This window comes from Setaria viridis, chromosome 9 (assembly GCF_005286985.2).
Source record: "Setaria viridis chromosome 9, Setaria_viridis_v4.0, whole genome shotgun sequence".
Lineage (NCBI taxonomy): Eukaryota > Viridiplantae > Streptophyta > Magnoliopsida > Poales > Poaceae > Setaria > Setaria viridis.
The window spans coordinates 38,470,817-38,496,410 of NC_048271.2; the positions used below are offsets into that span (position 1 = coordinate 38,470,817).

Here is a 25,594-nt window from a genome sequence, read left to right on the forward strand (position 1 = left end):
TTTTCTTTCTTCCTCTTCATTCTCTTCCCCAACTCTAGCAAGATGCAATATTATACTCCATCTCCAGCAAGATCAAGCCTCTCCGGCAGGTTAGGGATATAGGATTTTAGGGTTAGATATTGGGAGTTGCGGATTTGGAGATTTGGAGCTTTAGAGGGAAGGTACGAAGAGGAAGGTAGACCCGGTGGTGGGACGGTTCATGGGCAGGCCCGCAAGATAGCGAGAACGTCGCCGTCCATACGTTGGTGCAGGATAACTATGGGACAGGACAAACCCACTTCGACGAGGTTAGTGTGGCGGTGTGGTGTTGTGGCAATAGCGGTCCCAGTGGCAGGACTCATCGGGCAAACCCACTTTGACAGGGCTAGGCGGCTAGCGTGGCGGTGAGGTGCGGCAATAGCAGTCCCGGTGGCAGGAGCCACTAGAGACAGGAGGAGAAGGGCACGGCAAGATCGTTGGAGCTTACTTTGGGTGCTATGGTGAGAGTAGAAGAAGGACGAGGGAAGAAAGAGACCGGATGAAGATAAAAGAAGAGGAATAGTTGGGTGAGAGGTCTATAAAGATCCGACGATCTCAATTTTGAATGTAGACGAGAGTAAAAAAATACACATGTGTGAGGCACACAGTCTCCTTTTTATTCTATATCAATTAATAATTCTTCTATCAAAAAGATATTAGGATTGTACTTTCTCTATTAAAAATGGATTGTGGCGTAGTGAGCAACGTGACCGTCTATTAAAAATGGATTGTGGCGTAGTGAGCAACGTGACCGTCTAAAACTGACATGTAACACTACCGCACAAACTGGCGATTCTACAAACACTAGTCTCGCACGTACGTCTACATATCTATACCACTGGAATCTACGCGATACATCATGGACTCTAGATCGATGCGCTCATGCTGCACCTGCACGTAGTACGTATCCACGCTGCAGACTGCTGATCGATCGCCTCACGTGCTGCTGGCGCCAATCCTCACGTCCGGGTTCCGCACCGTCTTGAGCCACATCCCGGCGAGCACCCGCGACGACAGGCTCCACACGACGTCGGCACGCTGCACCTTCGCCCTCGCCCGCGCCGTCGGCGTCGTCGCCCTCTTGCCGGCGCGGCCCGGCCCGTGCGCGACCATCCACTGCATCGCCGTCAGCTTCTGCCTCTCCGCGCCCCAGCTCGCGCTCCCGCCGGCGCCCGACGGGGCGCACCTCATCTGCACGCCGCCGACGTGCAGGCTCCGCACCTTGAACCTCCCGGCGCCGTGGCCGGCCGCGCCCAGCAGCCTTGCCGACTGCACGACGGCGACCATCGGCGCGCCCACCGCCTCGTACCGCCGCGACGGGTCGCGCACCTGGATGGCCACCACCAGCGTGACGCGCCCGTCCGAGCCGCCGGACTCGGACCACTCGTCCGAGGGCACCAGCGCGTCGAACACGCTCGCGTCCCCCGCGGCCGCCGCCACCTCGAACGGCGCGTCCTCGTCGGCCATCTCGGCCTGGACCGCGAGCGCGTCCACGGCCATGGCCTCCAGCTTCTGCAGGGAGAAGGCCAGCACCTCCTCCAGCGTCTCCGGGTCGTCGCCCGCGCTCCAGATGCCCGTGGCGACGCGCTCGCTCCGGCCCTCGGACAAGGCCGTCGCGAGCTTCCGGACGAGCTGTACGGACCGTCCCGCGCTCGAGCTCGCGCCCTCGGTGCGCCGCCCGCCGATGACCGCCTCCGCAATGCCCTCGAAACCCACCTGCTCGGGTGTCTTCCCCGTGATGTTATCCATGCCACCCAGCGACGCCAACTTGCCGCGAACTACGTCAGCGCCGCCCGCCGCCGCCATCTTCTGGAGCACGTCGAACCCGGTCGCTGCCATGGCGCCCGGCAGCACGAACGGCCTGGACACCTGCATGGCGAGCTTCGGGGGGCCATCTCTGCTCGCCAGTGGCAGGTCGAATGGGTTCATGGACACCAGGAACCCACCGTCACGCGTTTGCACGGCGGGCCCGATGCCCCGCCCCAAATCCGGCACGACCGGCGGCGGCGCCGCCTTCCTTGGCGACGGCGACTGGCTTCTTGGCGTCACGGGCTGCTTGAGCTTCTTTGTGTCACCGTCCGCCTCGAGCTTTCTAAGGAACTCCACAGTCACCATTTCTTCGTCTGCGTCCAGGCGCTGCTGCTGCCGATCCACCGGCTTCGGCGACTTCTTCCCGCCGTTGGCCATCATCGCCTCGATGGCCTCGATCTGCTCGGCAATGGAGTCGAGCTCCCGCAGCACGTCGCGCTGAGCCTGGTAGTGGACAACTTCTTTGACCGTTTCAACGCCCTTCTCCACGACCTCGTACTCCGGGAGGCTGTACACGTCCCCGGCGTCGGTGGTGGACGCGGAGAGCTCGTCGTCGCCGGGCTTCCGAGGTATCATCACGGACCTTACAGGATCTCCATTCTCCTCGATGCGAAGCCTATCGACGAGCTGCTTGTAAGCCCTCATGGAAGGCGAGATGGAAGGGTCGGACGGCGAAAGCCTGGGCGTGCTTGAGATACTGAAGGAATTCTTGTTGTGGGCCCTCGCGCGCGAGGACGCCGGAGACACGTCCGCCGTCTTCTCCTCCGCTTGCGCGTAGAGGCTGAGCCCCGCGTCCTCCATGAGCTGGAACCCCAGCTTGAGCAGCAGCTCCCCGCCGGCCGCCTTGCCGGAGAGCGCGAACGCCTTGTCGAACCACCTGACGCGGCGTCCCTCGGAGCCGATCTTCTGGATGGAGTCGAGCACGAGGTCGCTGACGTCGACGGTGTGCGCGCCCAGGCGGGCGCCCCGCGCCTCGATGGCGACGACGGACACGACGAACCTCCGGGGCTCTAGCTTGAGCGGCTTCCCGGTGCCGGCGCCACCGGTGAAGTACAGGTTGCACCTGACGAAGAGCGTCTCGTCGAAGTCCGCGGCGCCGCCGCGCACCCGGCACGGCATGGTCTGCACCGCACCGTCCCTGGTCTCCGCCTTGCGTACCGTGACTGCGAGGCGGAAGCCCTCCATGGAGGCCGGCACGCCGCGGACGGCGTCGACCTCGACCGAGAACAGGCACCCCGCGCGGCGCTTCCCGAGGTGCGCCAGCGCGCGCACCGGCCTCCAGCTCCGCCACGCCGCCGGCCCTCTACCCTTGCCACCCTCGGGGGTCCTCGAGTCAGCGGCCGCCGTCTCCGCGGCCGGGGCCTTAGGACGCCACAGCGACAGCGAGACGCGGCGGGTCGACTGCGTCCTCCGGTCCTCCCGCCCGGGTCCGTCGGCGACGCGCGGCCCGTCGTCCCCCGCCCCCGCGCCGGAGCGCACGATGGCGAGCGATGCGGCGCGGCGGTGGATGGCGTTCGGGCGGTCGAGGTAGTCGCTGAGGCTGGTGCCGGGGCTCGCCGGAGGAGGAGCCCCATCACCGCCCGATCCGGCCATGCGAACTCCTCACAAGGTCACACTCGCTTGTACGTACGCTGTCTGCTCGGGGGCGGGTTCCTTGTGTTGGACCAGGAACTCGCGGCGCGGCTAGCTAGCTTGGAGTAGTAGCTCGTACGTCCTGGCCTCCTCGGCAGTAGCTTTTAGCGCTGCCGCCTGCCGTGTTGGCGCGAACGCGGGTTGAAAACGGAAAGCCTACCTACCAACCACCAGTAGTCCACGGCCGGGTATCCGACGGCTCCGGCCCCGCCCGCCCCCGCGTCGTTGGTCTGATCGACGGCTGGCGAAGGCGCCGTGCCCCTCGGACCCCGTCCGATGGCTGTGGCTTATCCACGGGAGGCGAAGAGGACGGGACGTATGTTCCAGAGTGAGTTTTCGGGACGAGAAGGTGGGCACACCACACGCGCGGGCACGGCGAGCGAGTGATGGAATTGAAGCCACGAGACTTTGGTGACCATGGACTCTTGGCCGGGCTTCCTGTGAGTGACCGATCGATCGATCGATGTATCGGGCCATAAGGGCAAAGCAAAGGTGATGTGATCCGGCGTTAAATGCCGGAGGTGAAAATGACGCCGGGATCGGAAGAGGCCGGAGAGTGGAGAGAGAACAGAGGCGCCGCCTCCTGTCTACTGTTTTCTTGGCTGCGTGTAGGCGGTTCCTGCCACGACGAGAACTATTGGGATGGGAACGGTGAGCGTGTCTTCTTGCCCGCGAGGATGGGAACCGGTCGCCGTCGCGTCTCCCGAGATGCCGACCCGGATCTTGCCGTGCAAAGTTGCCAAAGAAACGGGGGGCTCCCGTTTACACGCACCAGCAGCGGGCTAGCCCGCGGCACGTCAGCACTCGAGCGAGCAGCTAGCTGATGAGACCGTCCGTCTCCTTGGTGTGAGGCAGCATCCGAACCGCAATTTTCTTCGCTGTTCGTTTGCTAGCCGTATCCGTGATGAGCGAAGTAGGTCAGCCGATCGTGGCGAGATGCGATCATGACATTAGACTATGCGTGCAACCTTCCATTGACCTCCGTTTTTTATATTCGTTCACGAGTCACCTCGACGAGATTTTGTCCAGTGAGATGATCGAGTTCATCCTGAGGTGACGCAGGGATCAGGCAAGAGACATCGGAGTCTGCAGTCTGCACCGTACCCCGTGACGGAAAAAAGGCGAGAGAGTCGGTGCCCTCATCAAGAGATAAAATACTCCTATGTGAAAGTTGACACGGCCTTCCAGGTTAGCTACGGTCCCGCCACGCCCTGGCCCCCGCTTTGCCGCGCCGAGTTCCACCTCAACGGCTCCACACCCTGCTCGGCTTTTGTTTCGCGCCGACGCCATGCCGTGATCCTGCGCCATAGGATGGATCACGATCACCCCACTCACGAGGTACGGTCTTCCGTTGGACAGTGCCATGTAGTACGTACATAATTCAGAAACGATCAAGCCAACCCAGTTCACTTGGACCAAATGACCGAACTGCCAGACACCTCCACTTACTAGCGCCAATCAACTCAACCTCACCCTTACCTCACCACCCCTGCCTAACCTGTTCCCTTCTGTAAGATGGTTCCTCCAGAATTACTTGCACATTGCATCAGGTTGGTGACTTCAGACATGGCCGGAGAGATGTACCTATGCTGATTACTTTCTCCTCATAAACTCAATCAATTATATTAATGGTCAAACCATCACTCGATTGACCACAGAAAAGAAGCAGAAGGATGCATTTCTTATATAACACTAAGTCTTTTATTAGAGCCAAACAAACCTTGCCTAACAAACCAATCACCGATACACACGACCACAGCTTTGTTCTTATACCACACACGCCTATACTACCAGTATGCTATAGACTACAGAGTATTAGACAGCCTTCAACCACTGATCAACTATTTAGACTATGTTCCCTTCTCCCTGATTCACAAACCTTGCCTAAGGGTTGTGAGGAACCCCATGAGGAGCCGAAGAGAACAGCATCTTTGCGCGACAGGAACATCAGTAAACTTGGGGTGCCTCCCTCAGGGGTACATTCATGCTGCTTTCCATTGTTTGCCACCCAAGTCCAGAGCTGTTGCTTTGAATCATTGCGACAAACTCAGAATAGTTGGTCTGGCCATCCTGGAAATTTACAGAAAGAGAAGTTTACACATCAGATTTTTCAGCAGGGATTTCTTTTCCGCGTGCAGTTTTTTCTGCCAATGGAAAGAACATGATTCCTTGCAACACTATGAAGGAGCGTTCCATAAAAGAAACACTACCAAGGAGCATCTTAGCACACATTTTTTTAAGAAAATGGAAACGAGCATTTCGGTGTTGGTGCTAGGACTGCAAACTGTAAAGGTGTCATACATGAACTCATGGTTTTTTCATCTCCTGTCACCCAAGTAAGTTATGAAAGTGAAATCATTTAGGACGCCCACGCACTTTTGTCAAACATAAAAAACAGAATAATGTTCCAAAAAATCCAAGATCATTCTATTCCATAAACTTCTTAAAAATCACCAATCTCATAACTCATGAAGGAATCAGAAGGTAGACTTACATTGTTTTGATCAACCTCCAAGATTATCTCTTCAAGGCCTTCCATGTCACGTTCCATGGGAGGCTTTTGAAGCTTGTCAACGGTGATATAACCACTTCCATCTTTGTCAAAATATGTAAATGATGGCATCAGGTGTTCTTTGTCTTCAATGTTACTAAGGGTTACTGTGGCAGCAATAAACTCCTCCCAATTGATACTAGTGGTTGTGTCGCTATCAGCCTGAAGTAGAATTCCAAAAGTTAAATAGATAAAAGTATTTCTATAAGTCTGACAGTATTTTAATATACATGCATGCTATGCTATATTGCAATGATGCACTCCCTCCCACTTTTAAATATGTAACAGTTAGGACAAGCTAATTAGTTCATTTGAACTGATTAGCTTCTCCTAAGTGTCATATATTTAAAATGGAGGGATTATTCTAAAAAGGCATGCTTCATTGCTTCTTCCACTAAGTCCATGGGTCATCATAGTCCTCAACCCAAGCTTAGTAGAATGGAGCAACGACGACAGGAATGTGCTATTTCATTTTTGTTAACAAAAACAATTCGATAGGATGTTCAACAGCATATTAGTACTAATATTGCTTCTATGATGTCTACTTTATCTAATTCTTCCATTAGTACTTGAAAACACTATTGAAGTTTTTAAAATGATACAACATATGTTCCCATATATTGCTACTTTGCTACTACTTCATGCAGTAGCTTCTTACCGCTTCCATTAAACCATTAATCCCAGCACGCTTAAACACTGAGCAGCATCTTCTCAACCCTTCTTTAAGGTCACCGAAAGTAATCACGCCTCTGTTTTCGGTGTCGATTGCCTTGAACATTTCTCTTAAGCTAGTGATCTCCTGCTCTGGAAGATGCTCAGTCATAACCTGAATGTGAAGCAATTAGAAAGATTACTACAAACAAAAAAACAATTTAGAAAACAAATGAAATGTGATATTGCATCGCCATCCTAATACTACATATGGAACTATATCTGAATCAACCAAGAATGGCAGCTCAGACCAATTGAATCAAATGGCAAAGTGGTCTGAGCAATTACTATATGAGCTTTGAAGCATCAACAAATGCATACATGACTAACAGTATGTGCACAAACAGACAATAATGATGATAGATTACTGAATAGTAGGATAAAAAAGATTTAAGACACCAGGTAGAGAATTCTGATTTCAAGAAAATTAATCTGCCCATGATTTACAACAATTAGGTTGATTTTAACCTTTCATAGCAGGTAGAAATACTAGTGAAACTTTTATTATGTTACGATAAGAATCCATGGTGGACAAAACTAAATAAGTAATAGAAAAGCAACCTCACAAAATACTTCCAAAAATCTAGCTAATGCTGCACCATGGTGATAAAATGAATAAAAAATAACTTCTCCGTAGCATGTGAAAATGAAAAAAAAATACCTGTAGAGCTAATTTCTTTAACTTATTTGTTGCAGATAACTTGTGGAGACAAGAAACAGTTGGATCTACAGTTTGATCAGTAGCCACTCCATTATCACATATCCAGGGATGCTCTGATCATTTAGAAAGAAAATAATATCAATCTGTGAACAAGTAACATTAGCAACTCTTCGATCTTACAATAGTTGCTACAAAATTTTGGTGAAAAAATTGGTTTCAAATCATTATACAGAAAAGCAGGACACATGAACATAAGGTATTGAAATGAGGAAAAGTAATGTGGACAAGAGCTAAACAATACTAACTTAGAACTTCATGGGCTTTTAATCGCTCTGATGGACAAGGGCAGAGCATTTTTCTTATAAGATCCTTTGCGCTGTCCGATATCTTGTGCCATTGTTCTGATTCTAAATCAAAATGCCCATCTTGAACTTTATCATATACTCCTCTTCGTGTATCTGGTGCAGAATGAAACAGTCATTTAGCACATTCAGAAAAAGCAGTGAAGCAAACTTTAAATATACTTCCAGATAACTGACCTGCCCAAAATGGTGGCACACCACTTAGCAATACATAGAGTATCACTCCAGCTGTCCATATGTCAGCCTCCGGTCCATAATGCTTCTGCAGTACCTCTGGAGCAATGTAATATGGGCTTCCCACTACTTCAGTGAAAACATCACCTGAGATTTAGCAACTCTGTATTCAGAAAAAAGCTCTGGAACAGGTGTACTCTTCTACATCCCAGCATAAACTAAAGGTGGCTACAGTCGAATAAACCAGGAAAAGAACTACACAAGTAGGAAAAAATATATCTATGTCTATAGTGTTCAACAGCAAAAACAATGCTTCACGTGCTGACCACACAAAAGACCTACTGTTGTATTACTATGTAGTTCTTTAGCTTTACCTGAAAGATGGTTTGAATTAGAGGTATTTACAACCTAGCTCAAACATCAGTAAAGTATCACTTAACGAGTTTATTATTTGGCATACACACAGCCTGATGTCTTGTATTTAAGAAATATAATACCTGGTTTGAAGAACACAGAGAGACCAAAGTCGATTACTTTTATCGACAAGTCATCATCTTTATCCTGTAAGAGGAAGTTTTCTGGCTTTAGATCCCGGTGCATCACCCCAAGTGAGTGGCAGTTCTCTATGATCCCAACAATAACTCTCATAAGCTCTGCAGCCTTCTGCTCACTGTAATTCCCCTCCGTAATCCGGTTATATAGCTCACCACCTTCACAGAGCTCCATGACGATGTGCACAGCCTCCTCATCCTCATATGCATCCTTGATGGTGACTATATTCTTTTGACCTGAAAGATAGTGCATTATCTGGATCTCGTGGCGCACATCCTCAATATCTTGCATGTTGACAAACTTCTTCTTCAAGATGGACTTGCATGCATACTGACACCCAGTGCTGATCTCAGTGCAGAGATAGGTTGTCCCATATTTACCCTCTCCAAGCCTCCGGCCAAGGGTATAATGCTCTGTTACATTAGGAGTCTTTTGACCAAGGACGGAGATGGATGTTAACGTTCGTCTCAATCCTTGCTGCATAAGAACCGCGACACTGGACCTAGATGACCCCGGGTAGCAATCCTCAGTATCGTCCCCATCATCGTATCTTGAAGCCAAACGCTCATTCTGAAATTGGTTGTAATTGTTGTACTTGTTCCCATAGGTCCCATTTTGGCACTGATTTCCCATTCCTGCAACTATAGGGCACAAAATGCAACTTAAACAAAATAGCCAATGCGCTGTGGACAGTACTGGAGAAGTTTTGTAGCAAGAAAACCTACTGCCATCTATATTTTTTTTCACCCCAACAGTCAACAGAGGTACCTCGTCAGAACTCCTAATTACAAGTAATATTTATTGCACAATAAATTTAGAGCCAGATTTAGCATAAAACAGAACAGCCAGCAGCAAAACTTCTACATTACCGTATATTAACAAAATAACAACTATACCTACTATTTCGAGCCGCCGTAAAATTTTCGGATAAACAATTCTTCGACTTGGCGTATCAGTTTCGCCGTACCCTATAGCTTAAAACCCCACCAAAATCAGGACCTTCTCCCAAAGATAGTTCCCTTTCAGCTTATTGCGGCCCACAATCCCCAACCCAAGGGTTCTTGGCACCAAAATTCACCCGGCAAACCCAGATTTCCACCTAATCCTGCCCTGGAATGCCTCCTAGAGGCCACAGCAACTCCCCAACCCACCCCTTCTAGCTTCTAGCTCAAGTCCTCGCCGAAACAGATGAAATCTAAAACCGACAGCGCGTGAATGAGGTGAAATGCGGGTCCATGTGAACAGAAAGCGGCTCAGAAGGATCTTACCTGACGCTGCAGCCTCGATCGGAGCTCCGAGGCGGGAGAACCGGGGAGAGGGACCGGGAGCGGAATCCCTGCTTCCCCAGGGGCCTAAACGCAAAAACGAGAGGAGGAGAAAAATGGAGAGGAGACCACCGAGGAGACGGGAGGAGGAGGGTCTTTTATACTGGGCAGCGGGGTGGGTGGGCCGGTTGAGTGCCACGGCAGCGTGCGGCGTGGAGGACAGGTCTTACGGAGCTGGAGGCCTTCGTGGATGGCTGTGATTTTCCTCCGATGGCAGTGTCCAAAATCAACGGCTTTGATGGTAAACTTAGGGGGTGTTTACTTCCACCTTGCTAAACTCATCAAAAGTTTAGCAACTTTTAGCTGCTAAACTGCCAAACACCCTTGCTAAAACTTGCTAAAGTTGAGTTGCTAAAGTTTAGCACTTTAGCAAGTTTTTGGTTGCTAAAACTTGCTAAAAGGTGGGCTGGACAATATATACCCCTCATTTATTGCTTGTCTCCCCCCTCCTGCGCACCTTTAATAAGGGTAGATAAGTCCTTTTACAGCTCATTAAATGCCTTTTAGCAAGAGTATCCAAATAGCTTTTGCTAAAGTTTAGCAACTTTTAGCAACTAAAGTTTAGCAGGTGGAAGTAAACACCCCCTTAGCATCCTTGCCATCTTTTTGATGGTATACGAAGCAATGCTGCATTGAGTGTTGTTCCTAAACAGTGATAAACAACAATCATGTACAGTTAGATTCGTATTTGTATATGGGTATTGTTGCGACATGCGATGCGTGTGATTTTCGTGTAAAGTGTGAGATGATTTTCGCGAGGATAAATTATACATCAACCTACCGACGGGTATCTGAGGTATTATTTTATACGTGAAGCTTGCCAAGATCAGAAACTCGATGGTGAACTCGAACACATGATTTAGACATGTTCGGACCGCTTATGTCGCGTAATACCCTAGGGATCCCTACCTCACCTTATATTGCCGGAGGCAGTGTTACAGATCGGTTGTTTAAAAGAGTACTAGTCGGATTCGACTAGAGAGTCCTACACTAATTGCTACGAGTAGTTTTCTAATCCTCAACTAGTTCTTATTCTTCACGTAGACCACACCGCCTTGCACCATAGTTTCCATGTCTGACACGTCTCGGTGTACAGTCCCATATTGTAGGACTGTCCAAACCTTCTGGTGGGCTCATACATGTATGGTCGACAAGCCCTCGAGTACTTTTTAGTGAAATGTAGCAGTCCCGAATAGTTTTATAGGCTTTTCTGACTAGTTTGTGGTACTCTTCGAGTACTCCATCGGATCTCAGTCTTCAAACGTACTCGAGTACTGCCATGTGACTAGAATGTACTCAAGCCTCATTTAACTTGGTCTTGAATCTTCAATCTTTGAAATTTATATGGAAGTGCGATGAAAATCACACTCTATATGGAGTAGCCCCCGAGCCTTAGGTTGAATCAAAGAATTAGGTTGAGGATCAATCTTGTAATTTCACATCTCTTTTACCTTGAAACCTCAAGAAAAAACTTTTTAGCTAATGGGCACGTGGCACGCAACCCCCGAGCTGTTACACAAGTAGTTTGGGTATAAGGGTCAACCATTGGTCAACGTGATCGTTCGCCAACAGTAACCTTATCTCTTTCTGAAAAAATTGGAAACTGTCAAGCAATAACTGTGGGCTTTTAAAAATAGAATAATCTTGTTAATCTCGCCTCTGTTTTAACTGTGCCCCGGTTATAAATAACGGAAGAATTCATCCCTTCTGTTTCACCCAAGCCATTCTGGTTGTTCATCTTCCATATTATAGCCCTAGCTCCGCCGCTTGCGATCCTTGAGCTCGAGTGCCATCCTCCCCCACTGTCGTACATGCATCTATAGGCCCACCAGAAAGTTCGAACAGACCCATATACAGGGTTGTACACCGAGGTGTGTACTACGGTGCAGGGCGGCGTAATCTACGTGGAGGACAGGAACTAGTCGAGGACTCGGAGACTACTCGTAGCAGTTAGTGTAGGACTCTCTAGTCGAATCCGACTAGTACTCTTGTAAAATAACCGACACGTAACCCTGCTCATTTGATATATAAGGATAGGCAGGGACCCCCTCAAAGGAAGTTCAGTTGAATACAAAAGAACAACACAAAGGACGTAGGGTATTACGCGATCTAGCGGCCCAAACCTGCCTAAACCGCGTGCCTATGTACACCATTGAGTTTTTGATTTTGGTGACACCCACCAACCAAAACTCTACCGCCAGGTAGGAGAAGTCGCCGAGATTTCCCTTGCGAGTTCGATGACACAAGTCATCATCAAACCCGCAGTCACGTTCGAAACAGGCGCGACATTCATCTTTGGCTCCTGGGTCTGCGTCGCAGACGGCGCTGGAGGCTTCCATCGCCACATCACGGAGGTCTTGGAGGAGAAGCTTTACGACATCAACCTTCATCGCCAAGCTTTGGAGGAATTCGTTGAGAGATTCAATGTAACTTTTGACATGTTCCAAGGATCGAGAAGCAAGTTTGAATACTACCCGGACTCTACATCTACTCGAATGGGTTCTCACGAGCCGATGTTCTAGCCATCGTGCGAATCGATTCAAACTCTGAGTCAATTTCCGTTCGGACTACGTAACGCGGCTGCCACCTATCAAGCAGGCCTGTCTAGATTGCAATCCAACCCGGGTGCGATCGAGGACCTTGACTATGATCACTACTCAGATTCCGATGAGGAGACACCATTATCAAGTCCGCAACAGGGCCTGATGATCATTTTGACCCTCCCAAGGTAGATTCGTCTACTAGCCTGTCATGAGGCCACCCACCCTTGCCTAGGACAACGAGTCACACTTCATCACCTACCTCGATGTTCTCCCATACCAGGAAGGGACACCCTTGTCCCCTATCCGTGAAGGCGACGGCTCTACAGAAGTCATTACCTCAAGTTCTGGAACAACTGTCCAGACATAGAACTCTTCGCCCTCGTTGCAGGGCAAGATATGGAGGACGGCGATCCACCGGAGAGGAATCCTTGACACGAGCGTCACCCAGGTGACATTTCGCAGGATGAACTCACCGCCAACGTCGTCGGGGTGGAGACCAAAGCTCAGAGAACCCGACAACAAGCGAGGAACGCAGCGATAGCAGGCCATCGCTGTCGGCTTGCAGAAGGGCTCCCAATCATGAATCTGGACAACACCTTCGAAGCAGTTCAAACGCGGCAACACCGTACACCTCTCGCCACCATTTCCATCGATCTTATTAACCGTGCCATACCATAGAATAGATATACCAGGCAGTTGGCAGCACTGGCAGAACACGCATACAAACAACTCGACAGGCAGAATCCGATAGCTTCGGTATCACGTACTCCATCCCAGCCAAGTCAATACGGCAGTAGCCACAGGAGCCCTTTAGCTCGACATCACGATGACGCCAGACAAAATAGGGATGTACATGAGGGTAGTCGGACACCTTTTATGGGAGGCCGCCACCACCACAGAGCCGATCCCGAGCTCGCGCATCCTATGGGAGAACTTCGAGAGGTAATAAACAACAACCATGACGCTTGTAACATCATTGAAGGACGGTGTTGTGAGCGCGAACTCAAAATCGACTACAGGGGCGACGACAACGATAGCTTCCCAGCTTTTACAAGTTGGATCAGGACAACTATTTTGCCCAAGAAATTCAAACCTCTGGGCATCTCCAAATACGATGGCAAGCAGGACCCAGTTCAATGACTCCGATACTACTCATTATCAGTTCAAGCTGTAGGAGGGAACGATGACACAAAAGTCATCTATTTCCCCATATGCATGGAATCAGCGCCGCTCACTTGGCTCGAGTCATTGAAGTCTGTTGACGCCAGATTTTGACACGTGTGAAATCGGCGTCAAGAAAGGAAGAAATCAGGAGATGCGGCAAGACACAGAGGTCACGATTGGAAATCGGCCGATTGGTGCTACAGTTGAGGATCGGTCGATTGGTGCTGTTGTGTTTCCGCGGATGGGGTTGGTGGAAATCGGCCGATTGGGAGGCTGGAGCAATTGGGCCGGTATGGGCTTAAAGTAAATTATGAAGATAAAGAGGGAGTCAGCCCATGGGAGCGCGATGATCAACTCCAGTACGAATCACACTTGTAAATATTTGTTTTCGTTTAAAATTAGAGATAGAGTCCTAGTTGGTTAAGAAATTGGTTGTAACAGGCTATAAATAGCTACCTTCATAGATCTGTAATCATCATCAAATCAATACAACAAACTACTATTTCCTCGCACTTACTTTCGAGCAGGCGACTTCGCCAATACTTTTGTTTTTTTCACGAGTTCGTACGGGTTGGCGGGGCTGCATCAACTTGATCTCCGGCCGATTCTGTAAGTTCCGTTTATCGAGTAATATCTAAGCTTTAACTTCGGGCGCATCGCTGTCGTTTCGTTTAGATTTATTCACTAGTTATCGATATTTACTAGAATTCTGAGTCCTACGTGTTGTTCTAGTTTTATCACCAGTTATCCAGCTTGGAATTGGAACTTTCGGCTTTCTTGTACTTCGTTACTTGATTTGTCGCTTTCCACATAGCCGATTTAGATCTATTTCTAGTGTTGTTACTGTAGCGTTGTTCAGATTACTCTAGCAGTTTTCTTTACTAACGCTGCCCGGTAATCGGCCGCATTATAGCCGATTTCTTTATTACAGCAAATCGGCCGATTCGCTGATAAGCTCTCTCGAGATCGGAACCTTAGCCGATCGTAACCTCTGGGATCCGACACGTTTCTTTCCTTGCCAATCAACAGGTCAGATTGGCTGGCACGCCGCGCGAACCGCACCAGGGCGATCATCCGAACAGGAGTTAAGCAGATTTTCTCCCAGGTCATGTGTTCGACGCTAGAGATTCGATCGGCCGATTTCTAGCGCCAACAAAGTCAAATTTGATTGACTCATGGCAAGACCTCAAGAGGGCGTTTACCAACAACTACGCAGGAGTAATACAACATCCAGGCAATAGAATTGAATTGGCACAAATCAAGCAACAGCAAGACGAGACCTTGCGAAGCAACCTGCGTCATTTCTTTGATAAGAAGGCCACCATTGTAGACATCTTGGAGCAAGATGTGATCAACCGTTTCCATAACGGTCTCTACGATCGCCGTATGTTCTAAGACTTTGGCAGGCAGCGCCCCCATGATGTCAAGTCACTCAAGACTATGGCGTAAGTATGGGCAGATGAAGAAGATAGGAAGCTTGAAAGGTTCGAGTCAAATCGCAACCGAGGCTAGCACAACAACATTCAGGGCAACAGCTTGGACAACGACAAGAACCGCAATGGCGATCACCGAAATAACTACTTGGGAGGTCACAACTGCAAGCGCAAGCCAGACAATACTGTCGCGATGATGTCTCAATCGCCAAGGAAGGAGGTGGCAGAAGCCAAGACAGGCCCACTTTCAGCGAGCTCTTGAAAAAACAGTGCCCATGGCATCCTCACCACAAACACGCTGCAATAGACTACTACAACCTATGCAGAGTAATGAAGGACTTGCCAGAGCCATCAGGTACCAATGACAAAGGAAAAGCCAAGGAAGACGACGACGAGAACGGCACCGGCAAGTTTCAGACCCCATCCAAGACTTTCAATGTTCGGCGGGATCCCGGATACCGCCTCGAAGCGGTCCTAGAAGCTAGTGCTACGAGAGATTATGTCCATTGAGCCTGCTATACCCACGCCCCTCAAGTGGTCTGAGGTACCAATTACCTTCTCTCGCAAAGATTAGTGGACTAATTTCTCAGAACTAGGACGATTCCCTCTCATCTTGGACCCAATTGTTGCTGGCTCCAGGCTCACCAAGGTACTCATCGACGGTGGTGGCGGCCTCAACATCCTGTTCGCCAAGACTATGAAGAAGATAGGCCTCAACATCATAGAGATGCTCACCCCGTTTCCCCTTGAGAAATCGAGCAATCAATGCTAGCCAAGAAAATATGAAATTGGGAATATATGTCTCATCAATTTAAAAATGGTGATAAACATCTCTTCCTCGAAAAATTGAGCAATCAATATTTGGTAGAAAAAAAAGGAAATTAGGAATCTATGCCACATCAATTAAATATATCAGGTTATCTAAACGGTGATAAACGACAATCATATGCATCGTAGGTGCATAGTTGTATGTTGTACTATATTAAAAATTATGAATCATATTTTTCCATACAATTAAATACAACATTCAAGTAGTTTATGCACAAAATATTTTGCTAGGGTTATACACATAGCATAACCATGCTGCAACATGAATATTTTCCTAAAAGTTTGACATGGTTGACTTCTGGATGCACCGTTCGACCAAAATTCAATGACGTTAGACGTTTATAAACAGATGCACTACGAAGGACAAGGAGCACATTGCTCTCCGTTGAAGCGGTGAAAATTTCTAGATTATGAACAATACTAGAATTTTACACGAGTAGTTGTTGTTGCTTTTTTTTTTCAAAACGAACCAGGCAGGAGAGCTGCCGATTATATTAAAAAGAAGATAAAGTCTAAATTGAGCGAAAACAATAAAAATAAAAAACAACAACAAATACCGGCAGATTGGATTGGGTCATCAACACGTACCACACCACAGAATAGCACTCAACTCAACTAAACAACACATCGATCGGTTGGATTGGGACATCAACGCGAGTTGAACTCAACACATCTCTAGCGGATTTGACTCCGCCCGACAACGGCAGTAGAAACGAAGCTTACCGCAGCACCCACCAACATTCATGCTCATGTAGTCGCCGAAACCTCCAAGTATGACCCTGTGTCGATAGAAACCTGATTGAAGCAGACTGCACCACATCGAGAAGGCCACCGCCGTGCGGGACCCTCCGTCGAAGTGCCGCTACAAACACCACACTCCATCTGACAGAGTGAAACCACCGAATCCGAACATCTCGCAAGCTACCTCGCAGTCACCACCACAATAACACAATGCGCGGGGGTCTCGCCACTTCCACCGTTGGACTCCACCTCGCTCTCGTCGCCTCGAAGAAACATCGTGCACGGGAGCCTTGCCACGATCACCACGGTACTCCACATCACGGATCCGTTTATTTTGTCATCATCAAGGTGATGAGCAATGTTGCCTCGCTTCCACAGATCTTCATCAATCAGTCAAGCCGCCACCACAGGTTGACCTTGACGGGGATAGATCCCCAGTACCCGCGAGGAAGGAGGAAGTCGGACTCCTACTAGGATTCGCCTGTAATCCTACTAGGACTCATCCCGTTGACTCCTACTAGGACTCCTCCTTGTAATCCAACTAGGACTCCCGCCCCCTGGATATATAAAGGAGGGCGAAGGTCCTAGATCGGCAGAACCAGAATAGAGGATCAACTCCTCATACCACAACACCCAAGCGTAGGGTGCAATATACAACACCCCACATAGGACGTAGGGTATTACGCTACTCTGCCGACCCGAACCTTCGAGTTCCAGGTCCGGCGATCCCCAACCGACTAATCTACTACCTCGGGTACTCCCTTGGTGGGTTGGCGGTATAAAACACCGACAGTTGGCACGCCAGGTAGGGGTGATCATCAAGATCATCGGGCGAGCTTGAAGGACCTCATCTTCAAAATCAATCTACTCGATGAGAGAAAGCCGCAGATCCCTGTCCGAGTTGAATCCGGCTGATGATGCTCCATACGAGATCGATTGGCGGATCAGAGCACGTCTGCGTCCAGCTCAAGTCATGGTCTCCCACGCTTGCTTGTCCGTCGAGTTCAAGGCATCTGTCGAAGCGGTCCGTTTTTGTTCGAGGTCGAGCGCTGAAAAGCGAGTCCAAAACGGAGAGCAACTCAGTAGTCGTTGTCCCATCAAGATCAAGCGGCGGTGTCAGCTGGTCTGTTGTACCGCTCAGAAGCTATTATGGTGTGTTGCCGCAATCCAAAAGGGACAAGGGAGCTATCAAAGCTAGCAGACCAAGGCAACCAGTTGTTCCCCACCGCTGCAAGTCAAATAAAGGAAACACCAGAAGGTTGCATGCTCATCCAGCGCAGAAGCAAAGCTCCAAGCTCCGCACATGCATCGAGATGGAAAGCTGCTGTTGCGGTGGCAAATAAAAAATCTCAGAGTACTCTGCTACGCGCACAACAAAGAAGCTACCAATGCACTTCAAGTTCTTGGCTTGATGCACACAGGAGATGTACATGAGTCCAGCTACTCCGATTCACTTGACGCACACACGAGGTGTACGTGAGCCCGGCTACTCCGATGCCCGGCCACATCAAGTCGCCGACGACTACTTAGACTACACGTTCTCGACTAGAAAACTAGTCGAGGACGGTCGACTACTTGTCTCGACTAGTTACGAGTCAAGGATGACTACTCCGACTATGTCGCAACGCTCGCCGACGACTACTTCGACTACTCGTCTCAACTACAAGGCTAGTCGAGGGCAGACTACTCCGACTCCTCGTCTCGACTAGAAAATTAGTCGGGACAAACTTCATACCATCAACAAGTAGTCGGAATTGGCTCCGACTAGTCGGCTTCATCAACAACCGTCGCGGCTTTATCGATGACCGCCACGACTTCATCGATAATCGTCAACGAATTAAGCTAAGTCACTTTTCTAGCTATTTTCCATGTTGCTTTCCTCTCACGCACAACGCGCGCTATACTCGCCGGAGGGCAGCAAACTCTTGCGCACAATACGCGCTCTATTCGCCGGAGGGTAGCAAACTCTTGCGCGCAATCGCACGCTTTTTGTCGCAACAGCGACTACTCTCACTTTTGTCTTCTCTTAAGGTCACTACACTTCTCGAGCAGAACACGCCTTAACTCGTGAAAGCCTTAGGTGCATCTGTCACGCCTAAGCCCATACGCGTATACGAGACAAAGATCTCACACACGCAGTGGCAACGGCTACCCAGAGACTGAGAGCCTAAACGTAATAGGCTAACTACTCGGGAAGAATATGACCGAAACAAGAGCATGACACATAATGTTTACATCGATCACTGAATAAATTTTAACAGTTTCAATATTCTACAAAAATGCTACATAATGTATGCACCTTTTCTTTCAAATCAAGCTTCGGCGATGATGCTCCAGGACGCTAAGTGTACCTCCAAAGGCATAGACTAGTTCCCGAACTCGAGGGCTAAGCGTCAATCAGTACTCGGAATATCACCAATGATTCAGCTAGCTTCCAAGCTCGGGGGCTAAGTGCGAATAAGTACTCGACGTGGTTCCTTCGGCTCACCTAGCGCATAAGCTCGGGGGCTGGACGCCGCAAAACTATTCGGATGATGACTTGAGTGAAGATTCAAGATCCTTGAATGGATTATTCAATCAATCCAAGTCTCGGGGACTGATAAGCTACACCCAACAACTGATTTTTTTTCAAGACAAAGGAAAAAAATTCAAGATTTTATTGACCTTCAGCCTGATTCTTCAATTCAACCTAAGGCTCGGGGGCTATTCCATATGGAGTGCGACTTTTGTTGCCCTCCATATATGAAGACTACAATATCAAAGATGATCAAGGCTTTGAGCACACCATAGCCTCATGGCAGCTTTGAGAAACTTTAAAAATTCAGCCAGATAAAGTGCTTGGAGAGCACCAAGACTACTCGACGAATATCTTAAGACTACTCAAAGACTGCTGCATTCGACTATGAAGCACTCGGGGGGCTTGACGGGGACAGATCCCCAGTTCCCGCAAGGAAGGAAGAAGTTGGACTCCTACTAGGATTCCTCTGTAATCCTACTAGGATTTATCCCGTGTACTCCTACGAGGACCCCTCCTTGTAATCCGACTAGGACTCCCGTCCCCTCGATATATAAAGGAGGACGCGGGTCCCTAGATCGGTAGAAGCAAAACAGAGGATCAACTCCTCATACCACAACACCCAAGCGCAGGGCGCAATATACAACACCCCACATAGGACGTAGGGTATTATGCTACTCTGCCGGTCCGAACCTATATAAATCCGTGTCTTGTGTCCTCACTTTTACCTTCGAGTTCCAGGTCCGGCGATCCCCAACCGACTAATCTACTGCCTCGGGTACTTCCTTCGCGGGTTGCCGGTATAAAACACCAACACACCTCGTCTCGTTGCTTCACCCGTGCACATAGCATCCGCCGCCTCGTCAGCAAGCCAAAGAAGTCGCTTGCACCATCTTCCGACGATGTATCGCACTGGATGGCCCAACCAAGCTGAGGAACCCGCCGTAATCTGTTGTAAGCTTAATCGTCCAACGATGCTGTTGCCACAAGCGCTGTCCTCCGACGCAATTCCATGCCGCACTGACCATTGCTAAGCAACACCAGCCGCCGCGGTCCGCTACAAGCAGCCAAATCCGACAACCATGCGACAACCCCTGACCGCCACCATAACTATGAATCTGTGATTGCCTCCACGTGGGCTCAGCAACACCCATCCAGCCTGCCACGCGGTGGAATTGCCGTCACCGGCTACTACCGCCCATAACCAATGGACCAGCAATGTCTCAATTCGAGTTAGGTCTCCAGAGATGACGCCTCCAAGGAGGGCACGATGCCAATGGTGCCGTCGCTCATCCAGAATCTGAACAGGGTTTTCATCTAGAGAAATTTCGTGCAGCAAGGTTGTAGCTCCAACATGACACCCCCAACGGGGAAAGCGACGCCCTAGGGTGCCGCCATCATCTCCACTAGCACGAAGGCCGGCGAGGGCTTTCGCCCGGAGCATCCCAACCTCTCGCTGCACGATCATGGCTTGGCACTCCTGGACCACAGCCATGGCAGCCCAGCCAGAGCAGCGTCGCCACCGCGCCTCCACGTGCCACGCCGTCGTACCTCCATCTCCAATGCGGTTGCCGCCAAGAGGTGCCACCACTTGACCTTCGCTCCTCGCACACGGCCACCACCCCAGCGTCGTCAGGCATTTCCTCAAGGCGTTGCAACACCGCACCCCTAAGCCTCCTCCACGCCGCAAACCCGCCATCCGACCACCGCTGCCCACGCGGAGCACCTACACGTGTAGCCTCCACCATTCACTGCCCACACACAGCGCCTCTGCGCGCTGTGTCCAGGCCACCACTGCGCCTGCGAGTCGCCGCGCCCCAGCTCTAGCGCGCAGGCCTTCTTCCGCTATCGCCACATGCTTCACTAGCCTCCTTCTCGCTCGCACATAGAGCTGCTGCGTTGCGTGCCACCGCCTTCACGCCGTCGTCGTCCCTAGCCGGGCGGCTCAGATGCGGCGCGTCGCGCCCGGCAACCGCCAACGCGCAGCCACCACACTCCGCGCGGGCTGCCTTCTCGCTCCTCGCCGCCCAGACACCGACACCACCCCCTACACCGGCCACCCCAGCGGCAGCCCTCGCTACACCGGGCGAGGCGCGTCGGCCTACATGGGGGAGGCCACCGCCGCCGCGCCAGACGGCAGATCCGGCACCGTGGATATTGGATCCGACCGTGGAGGCCCCGGATCCGGCCTCGCCGGCCCCGCCGCGTGCCGCCTCACGGCGGCTCCCTCTGGTGGCAACCATGGCTGCCGCGCCCGCCAAGGGATGGACACCCACCGCCGCTGTCCTCGCAAGCCGTGCGGGCTTCCGTCGGCTGGCTCAAGCGGCGGTGCGGCCGTGGGGAGGTGGAGGAAGGGGCGGCGGCACGGCAGTTGCGTCCGCCCGTGTCGCTCACGCGGGAGCGACGTGGGCAGCACACTTCCTCGTTGTTGTTGCCTTATTATGGAACTAGATTATGGAGTGGACTAGATTATATGTAGGGTGAAAAGTTGGTGACAAATGAAGTGTAAGGCCTTGTTTAGTTCCCAATTTGGGATAGGTAAAATTGGCATTTTGCCATAAATGCGCAAACTGTAGCGTTTCGTTTGTATTTGTGAATTATTGTCCTAATATTGGCTAATTAGGCTCAAAAGATTCGTCTCGCAAAGTACAATAAAATTGTGCAATTAGTTTTTGATTTCATCTACATTTAGTACTCCATGCATTTACCGCAAGTTTGATGTGACGGGGAATCTTCTTTTTCATAGTGTGGGAGTTTGGAGGGAACTATTTAACCTGGCATAACTCGTCGTGCAGCACGTGTTACAGTGCCGGGCGACAATTCCTGTGGCCGTGGCATGGGTTCGTACTGTCGTACAGTACGTATTGATGGAGTGCTGCTGGCTACAGCAGCAAGCCAGTGAGCCAGCAGCGAGACCACTCGCGTGCATGGCTCCGGTGAGCGGTGCCCTCCCTGTACACTTGTGCCGCATGCAGCCATGCTCGACGGACGACGACGCCCGGCTATCTCCGCGCGTGCTCAGGAGTCAGGGACTCAGGGTACTCAGGGCAGAGCAGCCGAGCAGGCGACAGAACTGGCTGCGTTTGTTGTCTGAACCGGGGACGGGCGAGCCCGGGGAGTAGGTAAAGCGTCAGCGTTGGGCGCCTTTGCCTTCCTGCGCTGCTGAACTCGGCGAGTTGCCTCCGCCGTTTTGCAGATGGCTCCATCAAGGTTGCTAAATTCACGCAAAAGAGGTCAATGCGACATCGAGGTAGATTATCCCGGAAGTGGAGGGCGAGTTGGGTAGCGCTAATTGGCCTGCCGGTCCGCCCCCGGAGAATCGAGTAGAAGTTCTAGCTACCCTGCCCCTGGGCGGCTGGCCCTTAGCGTCGCGTCAACGTCGTGGTGATTGATACTAGGTGCTAAACTTTAGCAGTATCATATCAGATATTCAGATACTAATTAGGAGGATTAAATATGAGCTAATTATAAAAGTAATTGCAGAACCCCTATACTAATTCACGAGACGAATCTATTAAACCTAATTAATCCACCATTAGTAAATGGTTACTGTAGCACCACATTGCCAAATCATGGACTAATTAGGCTTAATAGATTCGTCTCGCGAATTAGACTCTGCAATTAGTTTTGTAATTAGCATATATTTAATACTCCTAATTAGCATCGAAACATCCGATGTGACAGGTGCTAAATTTTAGTAGGAGCTATCCAAACACCCCTTGCATGCATTTCAGTTAACAAAAAGCAAAGGCACAAGCACAACATAAACCGTGGGCTAAAAGTCTTAAGTCTTGAACTCGGCACAAATTTAGTCGATATATACGGCCGTTGGTTACAAAGACTTGTCGATCCGGGGATGCAAACACGAGGGATATACCTTGTTTACACCCCCTCGTGCTGCCAAAAGTATATTCCATTGTTGGCAGCATTTTGCTAAGCTAATCACCGCTTCGCGCAACTTGCCTCAAGTGATGGGACCTGCTCTGTCGCGAGACGGTTAAGGCCGAATTAAGTAGCGGAGAACCACGCGTGTTGTCGAGGGCAAGTGGGCAACTACTATGATAGTAAATCCAAAATGTACAGCGCCAATATTGAGCTTGAAAAACAATAGCTTAGTTTTTCAAAATGCATCAGGAGAATTAGAGCACCACTTGCAGTAGTTTAGTGTTGTAACCACGACGAAATTTTCTTGGCTGAGAAGCGAGAGTGTTATAATCACGATTGAAATTTTTTGGGTGAGAAATAAGGGCTGGTTTGCGACGGATTCCCCTAAGACAGTTTTACCGATGAACTAGAAAAAATTAATTTCATCCAACTTTTAGTTTATTTTTACTTCAATTCTACTAAATAGCTTCACATTATATTATCTCAATTTGCGTAAAATAGGTGAAAAGCAAAGCTCATGTAAGCTATCCCAAATAGGCCCTGCGGATGCGTTGGATGTGGCTCACCTGGACCCAGCTTAAACTTGGGTAGGGTTTAAGTTTCCATATGGGACGCAGGCAAACAACTTTTTTATACGTTGGTCTCTGTTGTGGTGGGTGATGGTCGCTCCGCCTTATTCTGATCGGATAGATGGATCAATGGATGTTCCATCCGGTCGATGGTGCCGAACGTATAGGCAGCGGTACCAGTTTGAGTTAGGAACACACGCACGGTGAGGGATGGCCTTCTGGACAGATGCTGGGTCCGCGATATCTCGCGGGAACGAACGGTGGAGGTCGTGGTGCAATACATCAGAGTCTAGGACCTCATCCGGGATTGGGTGTTAACTTCAGTCCTAGATAGGTTCATCTGGAAGTGGTTGAGCTCAAGCGAGTTCTCCTCGGCATTTGCCTATCGCGCACTCTTCCTTGGTAGGTCGCTGATGTTGGGAGCTTTGGAAGGTGCGGGCACTGGGGGAATGCCACTTTTTTGGTTGGTTAGTCCTTCATGGTCGCTGTTGGACCTCCAATTGGCTACAACGTCATGGCTTGCTGGACAGGGATGACTGTGCACTATGTGTGCAGGAAGTGGAAATACTTGACCACCTATTAACCGGTTGTATACACAGTCGCGAGACTTGGTTTTGCATCCTCCGACACGTTGGTCTGGCCGCTCTGACGTTGCAAATGGAGTCCCCACTAGCTGAATGGTGGATCAAACACGAAAGGCAGTTGTGAAGATTTATCGAAAGGGTTTTGACTCCCTCGTATGGTTAGTCGCTTGGTCGCTTTGGAAGGAACGGAATCGTAGGGTTCACGAGCGCTCGGCACCGGTAATCATGGAGGATGCGAGGCTTTGGACAAGCAGGCTTTGCTGGCCTTAAACACGTTCTGAGTTCTAGGTTGTTATAGGTTTCGAGTTCTGGTTGAGGTTAAACCACAATGTTGTTTGGTGTTGGTTTTGCCCTTCTTTTCCTTTTGCTTTTGTAACCAGGTTGCTATACTCTGTACGACACTTTCTCTCTCTTCTTAATAAAAAATTAAAAACGTGCTACGCACGTTAAAAAAAATCCTAAACAAGCGATACGAATGCAAGATACAACCATGTGTAAAAATAGGCTTTTTTTTTAATTGTTTGGGCTGACCAGCGTGGTATTTGCGAATCAGCTCGCAACAGATCCAAGCAGGCCCACTTGCTGAGAAAGCCCACTCCAAAATCAAAGCAAGCAACACCCCGCCACGTCATCGATCCGCGGTTCTCCGTTTCAAACCAACGAACGCCTGCTGTCTAGATCCAACGGTGCAGAACCACCTCCCGCGGATCGACCCACATCCGTCCGTCCGGTCCGACACGTCAGCGATCCGCGCCTGGCCACTCCATCCAATCGACATCCAGTCACCACCTTCCCATGGATCGGTCCCCTTGCCCCGCCCTCCTATAAAACCACGCCCCCGTCGCTCCCTAATCCCCATCTCGCAGAAAATCACCAAATCTTCGTCCGCACAAATCCATTTCGAATCCTCCTGCTTCCGGCGAGCTCCAAGTCTTCGCAGCATCAGCCATGTCGGGCCGCGGCAAGGGAGGTAAGGGCCTGGGCAAGGGCGGCGCGAAGCGCCACCGGAAGGTGCTCCGCGACAACATCCAGGGCATCACGAAGCCGGCGATCCGGAGGTTGGCGAGGAGGGGTGGCGTGAAGCGCATCTCCGGCCTGATCTACGAGGAGACTCGCGGCGTGCTCAAGATCTTCCTCGAGAACGTCATCCGCGACGCCGTTACCTACACGGAGCACGCCCGCCGCAAGACCGTCACCGCCATGGACGTCGTCTACGCGCTCAAGCGCCAGGGCCGCACACTCTACGGCTTCGGCGGCTGAGCCTTGACCCCGTCCGCGTCCTGCAGGCTCGAGCTAGGGTTTCTGATGGATTTAGGGGAGTTGCTGTGTTGGGTTCTGTCCTGTGTCTAGCTGCGTTGTGGTGTTAACTTAATAGGTGTTTATGGTTGTAATGGAGAATTGGAAGCCTATCAATTGAATGAATGGATGTTCGTAGGTATAATTTGGTGTTCTTGGTCCCTCTGTTCCCATTGGCTCTGTTCTTGTTCTGATGACTGGTCAAGTATTGTTTGTGGCCCTCTTAAGTAGTCCTGTAATG

General features: G+C 50.3%; 3 protein-coding genes across 3 annotated transcripts; 1 reads left to right on the forward strand and 2 right to left on the reverse strand.

The window, feature by feature from the left end:
* Nucleotides 1–614: 614 nt before the first annotated feature.
* On the reverse strand, nt 615–3,877 carry LOC117838697 (protein PLASTID MOVEMENT IMPAIRED 1). Its single transcript, XM_034718826.2, has one exon. It carries the CDS (start codon nt 3,418–3,420, stop codon nt 955–957), a length of 2,466 nt encoding a protein of 821 aa, XP_034574717.1. The 5' UTR covers nt 3,421–3,877; the 3' UTR covers nt 615–954.
* A 1,244-nt stretch (nt 3,878–5,121) lies between these two features.
* Nucleotides 5,122–9,873, reverse strand: LOC117838698 (calcium-dependent protein kinase 23). Its single transcript, XM_034718827.2, has 8 exons — nt 9,739–9,873; nt 8,416–9,111; nt 7,922–8,065; nt 7,688–7,840; nt 7,383–7,495; nt 6,669–6,836; nt 5,954–6,172; nt 5,122–5,529 (listed from the first exon to the last, which is right to left on the reverse strand). Exons 2-8 carry the CDS (start codon nt 9,101–9,103, stop codon nt 5,407–5,409), a joined length of 1,608 nt encoding a protein of 535 aa, XP_034574718.1. The 5' UTR covers nt 9,104–9,111; nt 9,739–9,873; the 3' UTR covers nt 5,122–5,406.
* A 15,027-nt stretch (nt 9,874–24,900) lies between these two features.
* LOC117838285 (histone H4) lies at nt 24,901–25,498 on the forward strand. Its single transcript, XM_034718247.2, has one exon. The coding sequence runs from the start codon at nt 25,006–25,008 to the stop codon at nt 25,315–25,317; it is 312 nt and encodes a 103-aa protein (XP_034574138.1). The 5' UTR covers nt 24,901–25,005; the 3' UTR covers nt 25,318–25,498.
* Nucleotides 25,499–25,594: the final 96 nt, after the last annotated feature.